The sequence below is a fragment of the Tiliqua scincoides genome, chromosome 2 (assembly GCF_035046505.1).
Source record: "Tiliqua scincoides isolate rTilSci1 chromosome 2, rTilSci1.hap2, whole genome shotgun sequence".
NCBI classification, from domain to species: Eukaryota; Metazoa; Chordata; class Lepidosauria; order Squamata; family Scincidae; genus Tiliqua; species Tiliqua scincoides.
This window is the reverse complement of record NC_089822.1, coordinates 240,093,471-240,109,345: the sequence shown is the minus strand read 5'-3', so window position 1 is coordinate 240,109,345 and position 15,875 is coordinate 240,093,471. Positions and strand designations below refer to the sequence as shown.

The following is a 15,875-nucleotide window of genomic DNA, read 5'->3' as shown; positions in this document are numbered from 1 at the left end:
CTGCCCAATTTTTCATGTAGAATGATTGTGCAAGAAAGCAGCACTTCAAAAGGTGCGGTTTTTTGGAACTTTCAGAAACTGAAAATACCGATAATTCACACTCATGCTACAATACGTACTGCATATGATGTACATAGAGGCAGTTGCTTGACTCAGTTAATGAAATTAATTAGATCAAGTGGTCAAATGTTCTCCCTTGACATCTATGCACTACTGACAGTGTTGACTAAGGGACCTGTAGACATCTATCAATGCATGTGCTGGGATGGTTCCACGCATCTCTTTGTTAGCTTCCCTTTGATCTGGGGTCTCTAAACTTTTCGGCCAAAGGGCCATATCAAACATCTGGCACAGTGTCAAGGGACGGGGAAATAAATAAATAAATAAATAATATTTAAGCACACACTTAAACGGACCCCCATTCCCCCACCCTACAAGCACAACTCTGGTTGTGTTTGGTCAGCTGGGCCAGAGGCTCTCAAGGGATCAAGGGCCGCGGGCCAGATAGAGGTTCACTACGGGCCCCATCTGGCCCCCAGGCTGTATAGGCTTCCATCTGTATAGGCTCCCATCTGGTTTGGAGACCCCTGCCTTAGATGTTCGAGTTTTCAGTAACCGTTCTGAGCATGCAGAGTGTGCGCCTGCACCCTCACCTATATGATTGTCTATTCATATTATTATGATCATGTTAAAATGTGTGTTCATTTTTTTGAGATGCCCTGTATAAACTGTGTTAAAGAGCAAACCATTATACTTCAGAAACATTCTAAAACTCAAGTAAGTACGCATATACAATGTCCATATATTCCAATAAAAAAACTGAAATGTTGAACTTAGGCAGGCTTCCTTCACGTGAGAATTTCAAAGTGGGTGGATGGTTGGGTTGAAGCAGGTTTACCATAAGACGTTGCTTAGTAGTAACAAAAAATATTCTGATTGTCAGACACTTGAAACCTGCCAGCGACATGGGAATGGTACCTGTCACTGGTTTTTCAAGTGGCATGCTGCAAACTAAATGGGAGCTGCATAAAAATCCTGCACAGTTTTGTCCCATGCATGGGTGGGTATTCCCCCCCCGACTTCAGCATATCCTGACCTTAATCAATAGATATAATTTTTTTTGGGGGGGGGGGAGAAATTATTCCTGTATAGGCTCACGCTGACCTGTCTTTATGATTTTCTGCTTCTCTGCAGTCCATGCACTCTTTCCCTCTTTCTAGCATAATTTGGGACTCCCTGTGAAACCCAGAGATGGATAGGAACATATTAGGTCATCTTTGTCTAGTCTTTGCCAATGCAGAATTATTCCCAGTGGTGTGTTCTTAAGTGCTGCCTTGTCAGTCTATTTTTAAATGATCCCACTAGTAGGGATTTCCTCACTTCCCTGGGGAGGACTGTCCAGCAACTCAGTTGACCTCACCATGAGGGGATTTTTTTATTTCCTGTTGGCCAAATTCTCCTTTGGCTTTGGTCCTCTGAACCGCTTTGAGTTATGTGGTGCAGAAGTTCTGCTGTCCTTGTTTTTGTGATCCTCTGTTTCAATGTGTAAGTAGTTAACATGCAACATGCCTATAAGCTAGTGGCATCTAGTGAACACACTTTAGAAATTGGATTTGGGAGCCCAAAACAAGCCCCCTCCCCTTCAGGAGGAGATGCAGGTTTTCCTGCAGTGGGACAAGCTCTGCTTCACCCTACCTTTGCTCCTTTATTAATGCATACCCCTGACTAGATTCGCTTCCCCAGTTTTTGAATTTTTTAAGCAACTTTTTCAAGCACCTTTATCCTGTTAGTAGCAGTTCTGTGCTGTTGCTTTCTTTAAAAAGCTGATTTTTTAAATTAATTTGAAGGATGATTGTCACAAGGGCCAACAAAATGGCAGTCTGTGCTACCGGTTGGGAAGGAGATGTAGTTTCATCTTTGTTAGAAGAACAAGACCGATTAGCAAGTGAACAGCTCGCTTCATTTACAAACAGGAAAAACCAGTTCCCTTTGAGTCCAGTTCAGTTTGGAAGGTACTGACTGCACCTGAGATATTGTGGGGTTATTTACATGTATATTCTGTGCCTAAATTGGTTGAAATGTCTGGTCAGTCACAAGTTTACAGGGTGGCCTTGAGCAAATTACTATCTCTAGCCAGTCGTTCTCAAACTTTTAGCACCAGGACCCACTTTTTAGAATGAGAATCTGTCAGGACCCACCGGAAGTGATGTCATGACCAGAAGTGACATCATCAAACAGGAAAATATTTTGCAATCCTACCCACACTTACCCAGGAGTAAGTCCCATTTTCTACAATTGTTAATAGCGTATACATAGTAGCCTATGTACAGATGTGTAACATTTCCCCAAATGCAGTCACATACCATAGTAGCATGAAGTCTAATATATTAAAAATAAAATATTGAAATGAATGAGGGCCCACCTGAAATTGGTTCACGACCCACAGTTTGAGAAACACTGCTCTAGGCATACTTCTATGTCAGTAAAATGGGAACTTAAATGACCTACATCACTGTCATAAAGGGCTGGATGGTCCACTTTAATTTTGTGATAGGCCCATGGAATGAAGGCTGCAAAAATGTGATTGGCATTGTTCACCTCAACTTTGGGGCAAATCTACGTATGGAGTCAGCTGGAGACACTTCCTCTGGAAATAGTTTTGTTTGGCAAGTATGTATGGCGTGCTGATATTTTTCCAGTGTCCTTTTTTCTTTTTGCATTGTTTTATCTTTCCAAGAGGAAGCAAGATCCAGGCTGTATCTGCAAAACTACATTGCTCCAGGCTGAAATGAATACTACTTCAACTCTCAGCAAATGAACCCTGCTCTTTTTCAGATCCATTTATCTTTCCCAGACCATCTACTTTTTGGACCACATGAGGTTCTTTAGGGCACAGAAAAGGAACTGTGCTTATTGCATAATTGAAAATTGCCCCAAAAGTTGCTTTTTCAGAAACTTCCCATTCCCATCTTCCCTAACTAATGAGTATTGGGGGTGAGGGTGGGGGGTGGAATAGGGCAGATACTAACATTTCATAACTGTTCCCTATCTCTTTAAACACAGGATCTCTGGTCATGGAAGCAAGGCCACGTGGTCAATTCTTGGCAGTCTGCAGTCTGCGGAGCTTTTGCAGGTGCAAAGGATTATATGTTATCCTGGGAAATGCTGAAGAAGAAAGGAGGGGAGGAGGGAAAATGTGCAAATCTATGAAGGCTAGCAGCACAGCAACATTCTTGTGTCATTCCAGTTTGTTCAGAGGGGAGAAAATGGATCTCGTTGTATAGAAGGGGAGAAAAAGAAGGGTGAAAAAAGAGGGCGAGGCAGGGAACCTATTTGGTAGGGTGTCTATTTGAAAGACAGCCAATTTGTTTTTGACAAATTTTGGTTATTGAACAAACAGGCCCTGTCAGTCAAGCTCTGGGATTATCCAAAGGTTGAGTTGTAAAACCCTCAGTGAGGAGAGCCCACGTTTGGGTCCGGGTGTGTGCAGCTGTCTGCCCGGAGCAACCCTTGAGGGCTTTCAGTCAGGGGCCATGATTCACCATCCGTGTGACAGGTCTGACAGCACTCTAGATTAAGTAGAGTTGGGAGAACAGAATGTCTAAATGCAGCAGCCTCAAGGCGGAAACTTTCCACGGAGGAGAACCGGAGGCTGAAACATCTGGGCAGTCTCCGGACACTATCCCTGGAATGAAGAGTGGCAGGACGTGCTCTCGGACGATTTATTGCAAAACAAGCTGGAAGTTAATTGAATTCTTAAAGAGCCACCTTACCTTATTATAACAGCCCCGCTTTAAAATAATTTCCTTTAAGATGTCACAAGTGGCTCATCCCACACGTCTGACAAGGAGCAGGGAGGGGAAGCTTAATGGACTGATAGAAATCTCAGGTTAGCGGCTGCTAAGGATGGAGGGGGGGTGGCAAAATCTTTTTTCCAGAAGGAAGTGAAATCTGCAGGGTTGAAGTTCCAAAGCAGTCATGGTGAAAAGCAAATTGTGAATCAAGTCACACACTGTGGCACTTTTGGATTGTCCCCAAAGTAATTGTCAGCCTGTTTTAATACTAGTCCACCTTTTTAAAACAAAGAAAATCTAGTGGACATTTGGTAACTTATACAAGACAGCCATGCAAATAGAAAGGGCTCTTAGTAACCCTCAATAGATCTCGGGTGCAATCCAATATGCCATTTGGGCTGACACAAGTCCCTTGCATCAACCCAGGAATGTTGCAAAAGTGCTTTGCACCACCAAAAGTGCTTTTGCACCTATAAGGGAGATAGGCTGGCACATAAATGTGTGCTAGCCTCCCTGTGCTGCTGGAGGCCCAAAGGAGAGGATGAATTGCATCAGCTGAGCTTTGCTGACACAGGGGTCTGGGGGGGATGGCGGGGAGGAGGCAGGAGAGAGGCATTCCAGAGCAGGTGGAGGTCGGCTGGTGGGTGTTCCCAGGGGCAGGTAGGCAGACAGCTGGATGCAGGGCCAGGATTATACTGGATCCTGACCCCATGCCTACATGGCCCAGGGCAGTCCTGGGCTGCTCGGATTTGAACCACCTCATCAGGTGGTGCAGATCTGAGTAGACCCATTGTGGCCTCTGCAGTGTGACACGGGGTAAAGGGAAAGGCTTCCCCTTGCCTTGGGCCATGCTCCTTTGGGCCCCAAACTTGTGCTGGATGCAGCACGCACCCACCAGCCTGCCTGCTTCCAGCACAGGTTACGATTGGACCCCTAGTAACCTACTTGCATAACTTACTGTTAACAGTGATGGGCACAGCTTAGTAGATGCCTTCTGCATCTATATCTGCCACTTAGTCCTGGTTATGGCACCACCCCCAACCCTCATTGCTGCTGTCTCTGTATGCTCAGATTGCAGTTCTATGCCGGAACTCAATCCTTTTGAGATCAGCAAAACCTATTTCCATATATATGATCCATTGTGGATCACAGTGTCAGTTCCCTGTATGCTTATATGCCCTGTAAGTCACATCCAGAATCATCCTTCCTTTTTTCCAGCTGTTGCTTCCATCCACTCTTTCACTCCCAATTTCTTAGGCTTGCTCAGGATGCCTGTTTTACTCAACATCTTCTTTTGAGCATCTCTCGTAATCCGGTTTTCTTTGGTAGCTGCTCACTCCATCCAAGCACTGCCCTTGCACTCTCTACATCCTGCTTAACAGTATCCGTGAATGGGTCACAGGAGAAAAAGGGCACGTGTTCGCACACCAAAATAAAACCATACACATGTATTACAATTCATAAGCCTAAAGAAGTAAAGTCAGTTGCATGAGAGTTATTTACAGTCGTCACCATGTTTCAGGTCTCTTGGAGGCAAAATAAAAGTTTATAATCCTGAGCAACTCGCCAACCCTTAATCACAGCAATGTGGCCGATACCACAAAGAGTGTATTCAGACACCATAACCATCTGAGACTCCCTCATTGCTCATGTTCTTTGCTTTACCACAAAATTTACTTAAAGCCTTTTAGAGGTCAGAGGAGAGAAAAACCATTAAACAAGACAAACACGCCCTCCTGTTTGGAGCTCTCTCGTTAACCGATAAAAATTACTGGCTCGTTCCTTTATTAATCATAATATTGTGTACTTGGCAAAGAGAAAAAAAATAAACATTACCATTAAGTTTAATGGTCAATGCCAAGTGCCATCTCTCTTTCTCTCCCCCCCCCCCCCAATTCCTCTGTAATTGCAGTGGTTAAGGAGAACTTTCTATCATGCCTTTGGCTGTCCGTTATACTTTTCTTGTCTCCAGTCTATTCCCTAGATCTCTGTGTCTACAGAGGACAGCAGTTTTTCAGTAAAGACCTACAGGTACAAACTTTAAAATAAAAACTAGAAATCTATAGCCACAAAATTGGCTGGTTGGTTGAAATTGACATGTGAAATTGTGTTATCCCTTCCTGTCTCCCCAAACCACTGTATCTTCACATGTCCATCCCTTGGGACTAAACTGCACTAAAGTAATTCTCTCTCTCAGATGCAGTCACGCGCAATACCCAGCAGTGGCTAACATTTAACCTAGCCCAAAGGCTTGCCTTAAATAGCCATGCTTTTACCACTTGCCAGAAGATGGACAGAGTGGGGTTTTCTCAAAAAAGCATGCAAAAATCATGATGCCAGCATATGTTCACATACAAGGTACTGGGACCTGAAATTGATCACCACTATCCAGTGTTGCTGTATGGCAAGGTCTCTGCCAGCAAAAGCATGGGCCTTGGTATGTTCCAACAAGGCAGATATTTTGTTTGTCTACCCCAGGAAGTGAGGCTCTGTTAGAATTTTGCTAGAGGTTTTGTTTGCTAGAGATTTGTTTTGATTTGCTCTCTCTGTCTGCCACAAGGTGATTGAACCGTTTGGGTGATTGATCTGATCTGTGCTGGCATTTCTTATAGAACCCAAGATCTATGGCTGGTTACATTGATGCATTTGAAGAAACTATTTCGTTGAAAGCTTTTGCCTTCCTGCTCCATGCTACTTATAAAAGATATGCCTTTGCTAATCACAGTCATCTTTTCGAGGAAGATGTATATCGAAAATGAAGAATGTGAACAAAGTAATGCTTGTGATGGCTTTTTGTGCAATAAACCTGGACAGCTGCCTTGGTTTCCCTTCTGATCTAATTAACACTGACAAGTTTACAATGCTGAGTTAGAGAGTCTCCTTGCCCATACAAGGTATAAAGGCAATGATGAAATCTGCTCTTAGAACTGACTCTTTACAGATGCTCATGACAGTTGTTCCAAACCTAAATTGGTTAAATTATTACAGATGAAGTGCCGGTCTCCAGGTTTCTGCTTCTCATTGTGAATCCGATCATCCTTTTATAGACTACAAATCTGCTGGCTAATTGATGAAAGTCTAAAGGACATTGTGTCACTACTTGTACGAGCTATGCGAGCTTTTAGCCTGATCTCTTCCAGTGCAGGCGGGAATACTCTTATATCCAAATATTTGAATGTTTCCAAGTATGAGGTGTACCTCTTTTCAGAAATACAACTCAGACAAGGAAGAGATGTCAGCTGTGCTTGCAAGAGCACAGACAAGAAGGTAGGCGGACTAAACATTAGGAACACCCCTTTCTCAGCTATTAGTGCAGCTCCACATTGACTCCAAAGGGGCAGGATTGCCTTCCTTTAAACTTGGATGGGCATCAGGAATGAATTAGCTATCTTAGTGCAGAAGGTAGGGTGTATAATGCTATGTTATACATACATGACTAGGTTGAGTGTATCTGTTTTTAATGTAGACAGAGGTGCAAGTGACTGAGCATTCTGAGTTGGAAAATACCATAATTCGAATGGTCTTAATGCAGGCTTTTGAGTCATTGGGAAGCATGACATTTAAACTATGGTTTCCATTTTACCTTAGCAATGTTCAAAGCTGTAGGCCAGTGATTAGTAATTATAGCATTATCGTAGGCCAATAGTGCAACTGCATTTTTTTTGGTGTCCCTTCTCTGGGGAAAACTTGAAGTCTACTAGGCTCCCTCTCCTCTCTCTTTTCCATGATTCATTTGCTTCTCTTGGGCTTTTGGTAGGATTTTGGTCCTATTTATTTAAGTGCTTACCAAGTAGTTTATCAAGGAAATTTGCCATAGGAATTCTCCTGTGCTTGGGCCACCTTGTGGATTCCATCCTCTAAATGTAGACCTTTGAGCAGCTCCTCTTGCATTGCCTGTAATGGCCATTGCCACCATCCTGGAAATCCTCCATAAGACTTCATTGCCTTGCTGTTTGAGAATGCCAGACCCTGTCATCACCATGTGACGGGCATTAACTGGGGAGCTCTACCTTATTTCACTTTTCAGCTAGGGGCAATTGAGTTCCCAGTCTCCAGGAAGACGTTGATGTGGTTTTATCTGGGAACAAACTAGAGCTTATTTCTTGGATGTACACGTATGGAAGTGTACTCCATTTCTGAACTACGTTGATCCTTTGAGCAAATTAAGAAAGAAAATCAACCAATCTGGGATGCACTATTCATTTTTATGCATTATTTTTTCCTATAAGGCTTTAAGAAAAAAGAAAATGCGGGAAGAAATCTGCCTTTGTGCCTACTGTCAACTGGAAAGCAATCTCCTATCACTTTTTTTTTGCAGATTTTTAGAATGTCGTCAGTATTGCCCAGCTACATCCCTCCCCTTTATCACTTTGCAGTCTAATACCTTACATATGCTCTGCATAGTCTAGCAAAGGCTCATTTTCATATCTTCACTTGATGTCCTTTTGGTGCCTTGGTTTCTAGCTGTCTTGACTCCCGGTCACATAGGGGTCTGTATTTTGTATTTTGCACATGGGGATTCAGACACATTCATCCATTCCCCTTGAGCAGTAGAATTTAGACTGTTCTTGTTCATCTCTCTCTCTCTCTCTCTCTCTCTCTCTCTCGTGTGCAGATGTGCAGAGCTCTGTAGTCAGATTCTGTAACCATAAATTGGCCTCTCCTAGGCCAAAAGGAGTTTAGGTAGCGCAGGCTGATATTCACAAGTCTTGTTGGGCACGCTTCCATTGTATGAGTTAAGTGTCTGAAGCACTGCTGGATGGCGTCAGTGCAGAAAGAAAGCCAGGTTGCACTAATGGATATTTGGAGTAACACTTGGTGATTGTGCTGCTGCCATTTCCTTTTAGGCCAATGATGGGGACAGCACAACACAAACTTGCCACTTGCTCTGAAGTCCTGCCCTATTGGAGTTGGTGAACTTGATGATGGACTCCCAAACAAAGCTGATTAGGTAGAAGAATTTTGTTTGTCTGGTTCCTTTTTAGCTAGGAGAGCGTCGGTCTTTGGTTTTTGTTTGCAGAACTGAGACTGGGAATTATGGTCCACAAATTACTGCTTCTTTTCCTGATACTATGTCTGGAGAATCTGTAGCATACAGGAAATCCAAAATCTAACTCAATTAAGTACATTTCTTGCGCATTGGCTGCATGACCTGCATATTGTGACTTTGTACAGCTTGTTCTACCTGTCTGAACGTGCGCCCTGAGCATATGACATTAAGCTTGCAAAACTGAGACAATCAGGGACCTCTCCAGTCTCACTCAGAGCCAGTTGGAAAAATATGGTTTTTGATCGCTTCCAGATTTAAATATCTCTCCCCCGCCTACACTTTGGAAAAGAACAAGCTTTCTATATTCGAGAAAACTGGGAGGAAAAGTCAACTATTTATAGATACTTCCCAAGACAATGAGCTGGGCTGAACCATTTGGAACACGTGCTCTGACCTTGGCTCCGGATTTGTGACATGCTCCTTAAAAAGGAGCTTGCTTTTTTAACCTCTCAGGGCTTTTTCCCATTTGTCCTTTTATCCAGCCTGTCTTGATTGTGGAGAGTTGTTATATTCTGGGATAGCTCTAGTTGTGTCCGAACAGCAAATTCAGTTCACAACCCCTAAGCACCCCAGCATGTTTGGAAAAAAAAAATGGTGGTGTGATGGAATAAACAGCTGTGGCTCCCCACCTCTCCTAACTTACTTGTTGCTCTTCACATCCAGCAGGGTCAGTGAGTATCACAGGGGTGTGTTCAAACTTAGCAAGTTCCCGGGCCGGTCTTGATGTTTGCAGTACATACTACTCCCTGGAAGTCATTTACAAGACTTGTGATGATTTTGCCGGCAGTGGATTGTCGACAGCATTGTGTCCTATGGGGTGGGTTGATCTATAAACCTGCTGGTTACATGGAGCTGCTCTTGAAAAGTGTTCAGAAGCTCCAGCTAGTGCAAGTTGTGGCAGCTTCTGTGCAAGTGATGGCACGCATCCAGTGACGCAAGAGACTGGTGTTGGAGCGACTGTACTAAAGTCCCTCTAGCTTTAAAGCCCAAATCAGAGGATTTCAGCTGATGTCTGAAACAAACTGGAAGATGTGTTTCTGAATGTATGTTCATCCTCATATGAGTTACTCATCATTTTTTATACCATCTTTGCGCACTGTTAAAATAATGAGGGTGCAAGAGAAGGTCTCCTTGATAATGGCACTTGTTCTCCGTGACGAAGCTAGCTAGTGTGAAACTGAGACTGCTGTCCTAGACACACTTCCTTGTGAGTAAGCCTCATTGAACACAAAGGGACGTGCTGCATAGGATTGTGCTGTAGGGTACCACCTTCTGCAGGAAAAGTGCAGGCCGCTGTAGGCAACAGGATGCTGGATGGTTCTTTGGCCTGATCTAGCAGGGTTTTCCTTGTGCACTTGGGGAGACGTATTTGCATAAAGAAACTTCTAGTGACCTGGCTTGATGATACCTAATTTGTCTACAGGGGGCCCTCATTATCCACAGGGGATCCATTCCCAGAACCCTCACAGATATGAAAAACCATGGGTATTCAAACCCACAGTTCCCCCCCCCACCTCCAAACCTGACCGGAGGCTTTCTGAGGCCCACAGAGGCTAAGGGCTTCAGAATGCCACCCCCCAAAAAAACTAGCTTCTGATTTTACGATAAAACCGGAAATAACATTTTTTAATGCCTTATAAAGCATTTAAAACATTGCCTCCGGTTTTATCGTAAAACTGGAAGTCACCATTTTTGGGGGGCATTCTGGGGCCTGCATCTATGTTCCAGTTGGGATTGAAGGTTGGGGGGCCTGTTTGGCACCCGCAGATATTGGAGATCTGCAGTTGTCGAACCCGTGGACAACGTCTGCCCCCTGTTTGTGGATTGGTGCTTTTTAATGCCTTGGGTATTCATTTTATTAGTAGTATGATATCAGTACTTCTTTTCCATTGCTGTTTGCCAGAGAACCCAGGCTTAGTTTATTAGAGGTGGTTTTGGGGGTGGGATACATGCCCACCTTCAATTCCGTGTTTTCTCAAACTTCTTTGAACTCAGGCCTCCTTCGAAACTGTCTTTTTCAAATTGTTATCTCCACACCAACCCACTAACGCTGATCTCAGCAGATTCTTAGCCTGCTGAAACTTTACACACATTTTTTGATGTCTTTGTGGGTGTTTGCGTGTGTTAGAATATGTGGATTGGGGTCATGCTAATCCAATAGTGGATGAGAAGAAAATCAGAATAGGACAATGGAGACTCCCACTGAAAGTGAGTGAGCCAGCCAGGGAACAGGCAGAAGTGAGAGAGAGAGCGCGCGCTCTGACATGCTGCTCCCATATGTTCTTGGCATTCTGAAGTTTCCTTGGTTAGCATATAAGTCTGGCTGGCTGGCTGCACCTCTGCTTTTGGGAGGAAAAGCTGCTGCAGGCTGTTCTCCCTTCCTGGCATTACACACCTCCCCGCTCCAGGTGTCTTGTGCCCTGCCTAGAGAATCCTTCTCTATAGCTTGAGAACTATAGTTCATGTTTAAACACATTCAAAATATGTGTTTATCTATTTGCACTGCGTTCTACTGAGACACCGTCAGAGTGGCCCTGCAAGCCCCATATCTAGGGAGCATGTCTGAGATGCCACCATCCCTTCTTGGGTGTTAAAATGTTTTCTCAGTTCGCTGACCCGCCTCTTCTGTCTGCTCTGATTATAGCTGAAGTTCATGGATTTACACTTTTGTACCTCTGTGAACAGATTGAGGAAGCGGTTGCTATCTGCATGTTGAGTAGGAAGAGGAGTCATAGAATCATGAAGTTGGAAGGAACCAACAAGGTCATCTAGTCCAGCCCCTTGCCTGTAGCAGGAGATCCTCCTAGGGTCAGAGTAGCCGAAGTCCAGATCAAGGGACAGTGTTGGCTGCAGGAAGCAACATTAATGTGGGGCCCATAGAATTGGAATAAAAGGGCATGTTGTTAAACCACACACACACACACACACACACACACACACACGTTTTTGTGTCCACCAGTTTTTGCCCTGGTGGCCACAAGCAGCAGATTCTGCTGCTAACACAGACCTAAGCAGATTCTGAAGTGAGAAACAAGCTGTAAGCATTAATAATGAAGTGGTTTTGGCAAGAAGCTGTGGGAACGGAGGGGCTGTGCAGCGTGCATATTTAACAAACAAAGTCTTGCTTGTGTTTGACATTTTTATACGCTCAGGTGGATTTGCAGCTGCAGTCACCACCCCTCTGGATGTAGCCAAGACCAGAATTATGCTGGCAAAGGTAAGAGCTCGAAGAAAAAACCCAGGGCTGATTGATAGGTGTGCAGGTTAATAAGGTGAAGGGTTTTCACTCTGTAGCAACAAAACGGAACCCAGCTTGGAATGGCTTCTTCTCTTGTATTTGGTGTTGGGGAATCTGTGTTTAGCACTCCAGTGCTGCTGTCTCTGACCTTCTCTGTCGCTTCTAGTTTCTTGTATTCAGCTAGTTCTCCACCCCAAGGAACTACCCTAATCAATACACAGATCTGATAGATTGACAACCTTTCTTGTTCTTGCAGCTTCAAACTAGTGTCCATGTCCTCTAATCTCATTCATTCTCCCACAGAATCCCACTGCCCTTGCTAGGCTGGAATTTAAATTTCCAGGCCCAATTAGACCACGTTGCTCAGTGGTCCAGATCATTTTTTTTTCCTTTTTTTGTAGACTTTATTGAGAAACATTCCTAGCCCTGCTCTTCGGAAAGGTTTCATTGTGTGACTTCTAACAAGAATGAGGATTTTGCAATTCAAAGCTTATTTGGAGAACCAGACAGAATCAAGTCTGCAAGACCCAATTCTGTAATTAGGACAGAACCTTAAGATCAGTCAAAATCAGGCAACAGATTAAAAAAAAAACATTATTTGCAATGCAACTTACTAAACATGGTGGCAAACACTAAGATGGATCCATAAGATTAATGTGGAGAGATGATAGTTTTCCCAGAGTCACGGGGTAGGCTTACTAAACATGGCGGCAAACAGCATGTTAAGAGGTGTTCCCTTACTTCCTGGCATAGGAGGGAATGCCTGTTCAAAGATGTTTTCTGTTATACTCTTGTACGCATCACAACAACAAAGAAAGTGTGTGTTTTGCTTCAGAACTTACTTATATGCAAATTTGATTTACTACTACTATTACTAATTATACTTGGCAGTAGCATTGCTAGGGGTGGGTGAGCTGCATCGGGTGACACGCATGGGGGGTGACAACGCTACTCACCAAAATTTGTCAAATCTTTGTATTTTTGATTAATATCATCAAGTGATATATCAATTGATGTGTTATTTTGTGAAGAATGCAGTGAAACAAATCATGTTGAAGTATCTCTATTCTATCAAAAGTTACAGCCAAAAAACCAGCAGGGCGGGCCAATGGTACATCACCATGCCTACCGCCTGGGGCGTTGCCTCAGTCACTGCATGGGAGGAGGTCTGTCATAGGAGTGATGCGCTGACCTCCCACACTAGGTGACGGAAACCCTAGTGACGCCACTGATACTTGGCATTTGCATAACACTTTTGAGGGTGTGTAGCGGTTCACACGTGTAACCTCAGTGTTGTCCTGACAACAGCCCATGCAGGTAAGTGTATTCTCAAGTGTATATTTCAACTAGAGAACTGAGACTAGGAGCTGGTGGCCTTCCAAAGAGCTCTTGGTGAGAATTAACGGCAGTGATGAGAGTTGAACTAGGGGAATTCTGATTCCCAGCTCCCGTCGTATGTGCCTCTGAAGTGCACGACTTCAACAAGCCACAGGAGCTGTTACAAGTTTGAAAAATATATCATGATGAACATTCTCAGATTCTTGACTTTGTGTCACTCTAAATCGGATCCCATTTTCCCCAGTTACTTCTGATGATGGTGAGCGGGACATAGCAAAAAAGAAAACCAGTAGTTATATCAGGTGTGTGAACCCTTAGCTGACATCCAAGTTCAATCTGAGACACCTCCAGGATCTTGGATACTATGGCTGAGATAAAAACCCTTGCCTGAAGTTTTGGAGAGATGCTGCCATTCAGAGTAAGACAGTACTGGACCCAGTGGATCAATGATTTGAAGCTGCTTCATGTGTTGATTTTGTACCTGCAGGCTGGCTCCAGAACTGCAAGTGGGAATGTGTTGTCAGCCCTGCATGGAGTGTGGAGAACCCAAGGGATCTCTGGGTAAGGCTTCACCGCAGGGGAAAATGCCCCAACATATTGTTTTTGAACATAGTTGGCATCCTTCAGTCTCGGAAGACTACGCTCGCTAGTCTCGGTGTCACGCTCTGAATGGTGGTTCTGGAACAGATTGTCCTCTCCAGTGCGCGAAGCCTGGGTAAAGTAGGTATGGAGGATAGGCTGTTACCCATGCAGCAAATCCCCCCTCTTCACGTCGCTGAAATTGTCCAATGGAAAGGCAGAGGCCAATACGGTTGGTTCCAGAGGCGTCGCAGGAGTTGCCAGAACATGACTGTGTTCAGCCATGAACTGCCTCAGGGACTCCGGCTCCGGATTTTGCCTCGAGGTTGACTCCTGAAGCCTTTTCCATAACTGGATGTAGCCACAAGGCAGTGGAGGTTAGGGATCAGAGTTTTCCTTCTCTCAGATGAGCTGCCTTCCCAGGCTGACGAGCCCCATCTACCCGGTGGCTGTTTAGTCGCCTCTTACGACAAGTACAGCCAAACTGAGGGCCTATTCTTATCCCCAGCCCCCAGGGGAAACATGCAGTTTACTAAAACTGCATGTTTTTGAACATGCAGTTTAATAAAAAGGTGGATTTGACTTGGAATAGCCATATATCTAAATAACCATTATCACACGTATAATATTTCCTGCAGAAATTATCCCTTCCTTCATTTCTCTATCTGTGCTGTTTCGTAGTGCTTGGGTAGAGGCTATGAAAACAGAATTGTAATTGTCTGGGCTCTGCTCTGTTTTTTATAAAAAGATGGTGCCTAGTTAAACTGTCCACTGATTTAAAAAAAAAAAAATACCTGATGAGGTTTACCAGCAGAAAGAATTTCTGTTTCAGGAAACCTACTAATCTAGCTAGTATGCTTTGGGACTTGTGCTTGTAAAGGGGTGGCGACAAAAGTTCAGTAGTTTTATATGGGCCTTAGAATGGCTGTCTTGCTTCCATTGAGCACCTGTGGAATTGTGATTGGCACATAGGGCTTGAGTTTTAGGTGTGTGTGGGGAACTTTAACTGGGGTATTGTGAAAATGTTTACTCAGTAGTGTACCATAACTCATGCTTGTTGTTAGTGCACTGTGTGCAGGCACATGTCCTGTACTGCAGTTGAAGCGTGTCCAGGGGCTTAAAAATGTCAAAAGTAGTGAAAGAAGTAGTTTCAGGGCTTAAAAGAAGAGTATGTTAAGGAACTCGAAACTATCTCACTTCTTGGCTGCCTTCCTTCCTTCCTTTCATCAGTGATTACCCATGATTTCCCAAAACTGATTGAGTAATGTACACATTAAAACAATGTGTTTTTGTTTGGAGGGTTGCATAGTTTTTTGTTTGTGTGAGCTCATAGATCGGGAGAACTGGAAGGGCCTCAGAGATTCTCAAATGCAAGCCCCTGCACTGAAACGAATTCCTTTTATGTGCACTCTAGTTCAGGGTAGCGCGATTTTGAACTGCAGAGAAAATGTTAAGATCCACGATAGAATGTAGCAGGTCCATACTGATGGCCGTGCTAATTCACCTTTGCAGGTGCTAATTAATGTAAAGCATAAAAATAATGGAAACTTCTTAGTTCCCTTGCAATGGCGGCAGCACTGATTTTGGTAAGACTGCCAGAATTTGATGGGCAATATTCTGAAAGGAGACTTTGCTCAGCTTTAGCTGATTCACCAGCTGCGACCATACTTGGGTTACTTAGATCTGGCCGTGGTGACCCACTCCCTAGTGACATCTAGATTAGATTACTGTAATGCGCTCTGTATGGGGCTGCATCTGAAGACGGTTTGGAAACTGCAACTAGTCAGAACGTGGCTGCTTGTACGGTTGCGGGGGTTTGTTGGTTCAACTCAGTCGGACCACTGCTTTGGCAGCTGTGCTGGCTGTGATTTTGTTT

General features: G+C 44.0%; 1 protein-coding gene across 5 annotated transcripts in view; it reads left to right on the top strand.

Moving 5' to 3' along the window:
• Positions 1-15,875, top strand: part of SLC25A26 (solute carrier family 25 member 26) — a 132,058-nt gene that overhangs the window by 106,046 nt on the left and 10,137 nt on the right. For 2 of the 5 annotated variants that reach the window (XM_066617271.1, XM_066617268.1), the window contains 4 exons: positions 760-777; positions 3,064-3,133; positions 11,997-12,061; positions 13,908-13,981. In XM_066617271.1, coding sequence (XP_066473368.1) covers positions 760-777; positions 3,064-3,133; positions 11,997-12,061; positions 13,908-13,981 — 227 coding nt within the window. Of the gene's footprint in view, positions 1-759; positions 778-3,063; positions 3,134-5,766; positions 5,826-11,996; positions 12,062-13,907; positions 13,982-15,875 lie in introns of those variants that run through there. The other 3 variants (XM_066617272.1, XM_066617269.1, XM_066617270.1) reach the window with 3 other exon arrangements.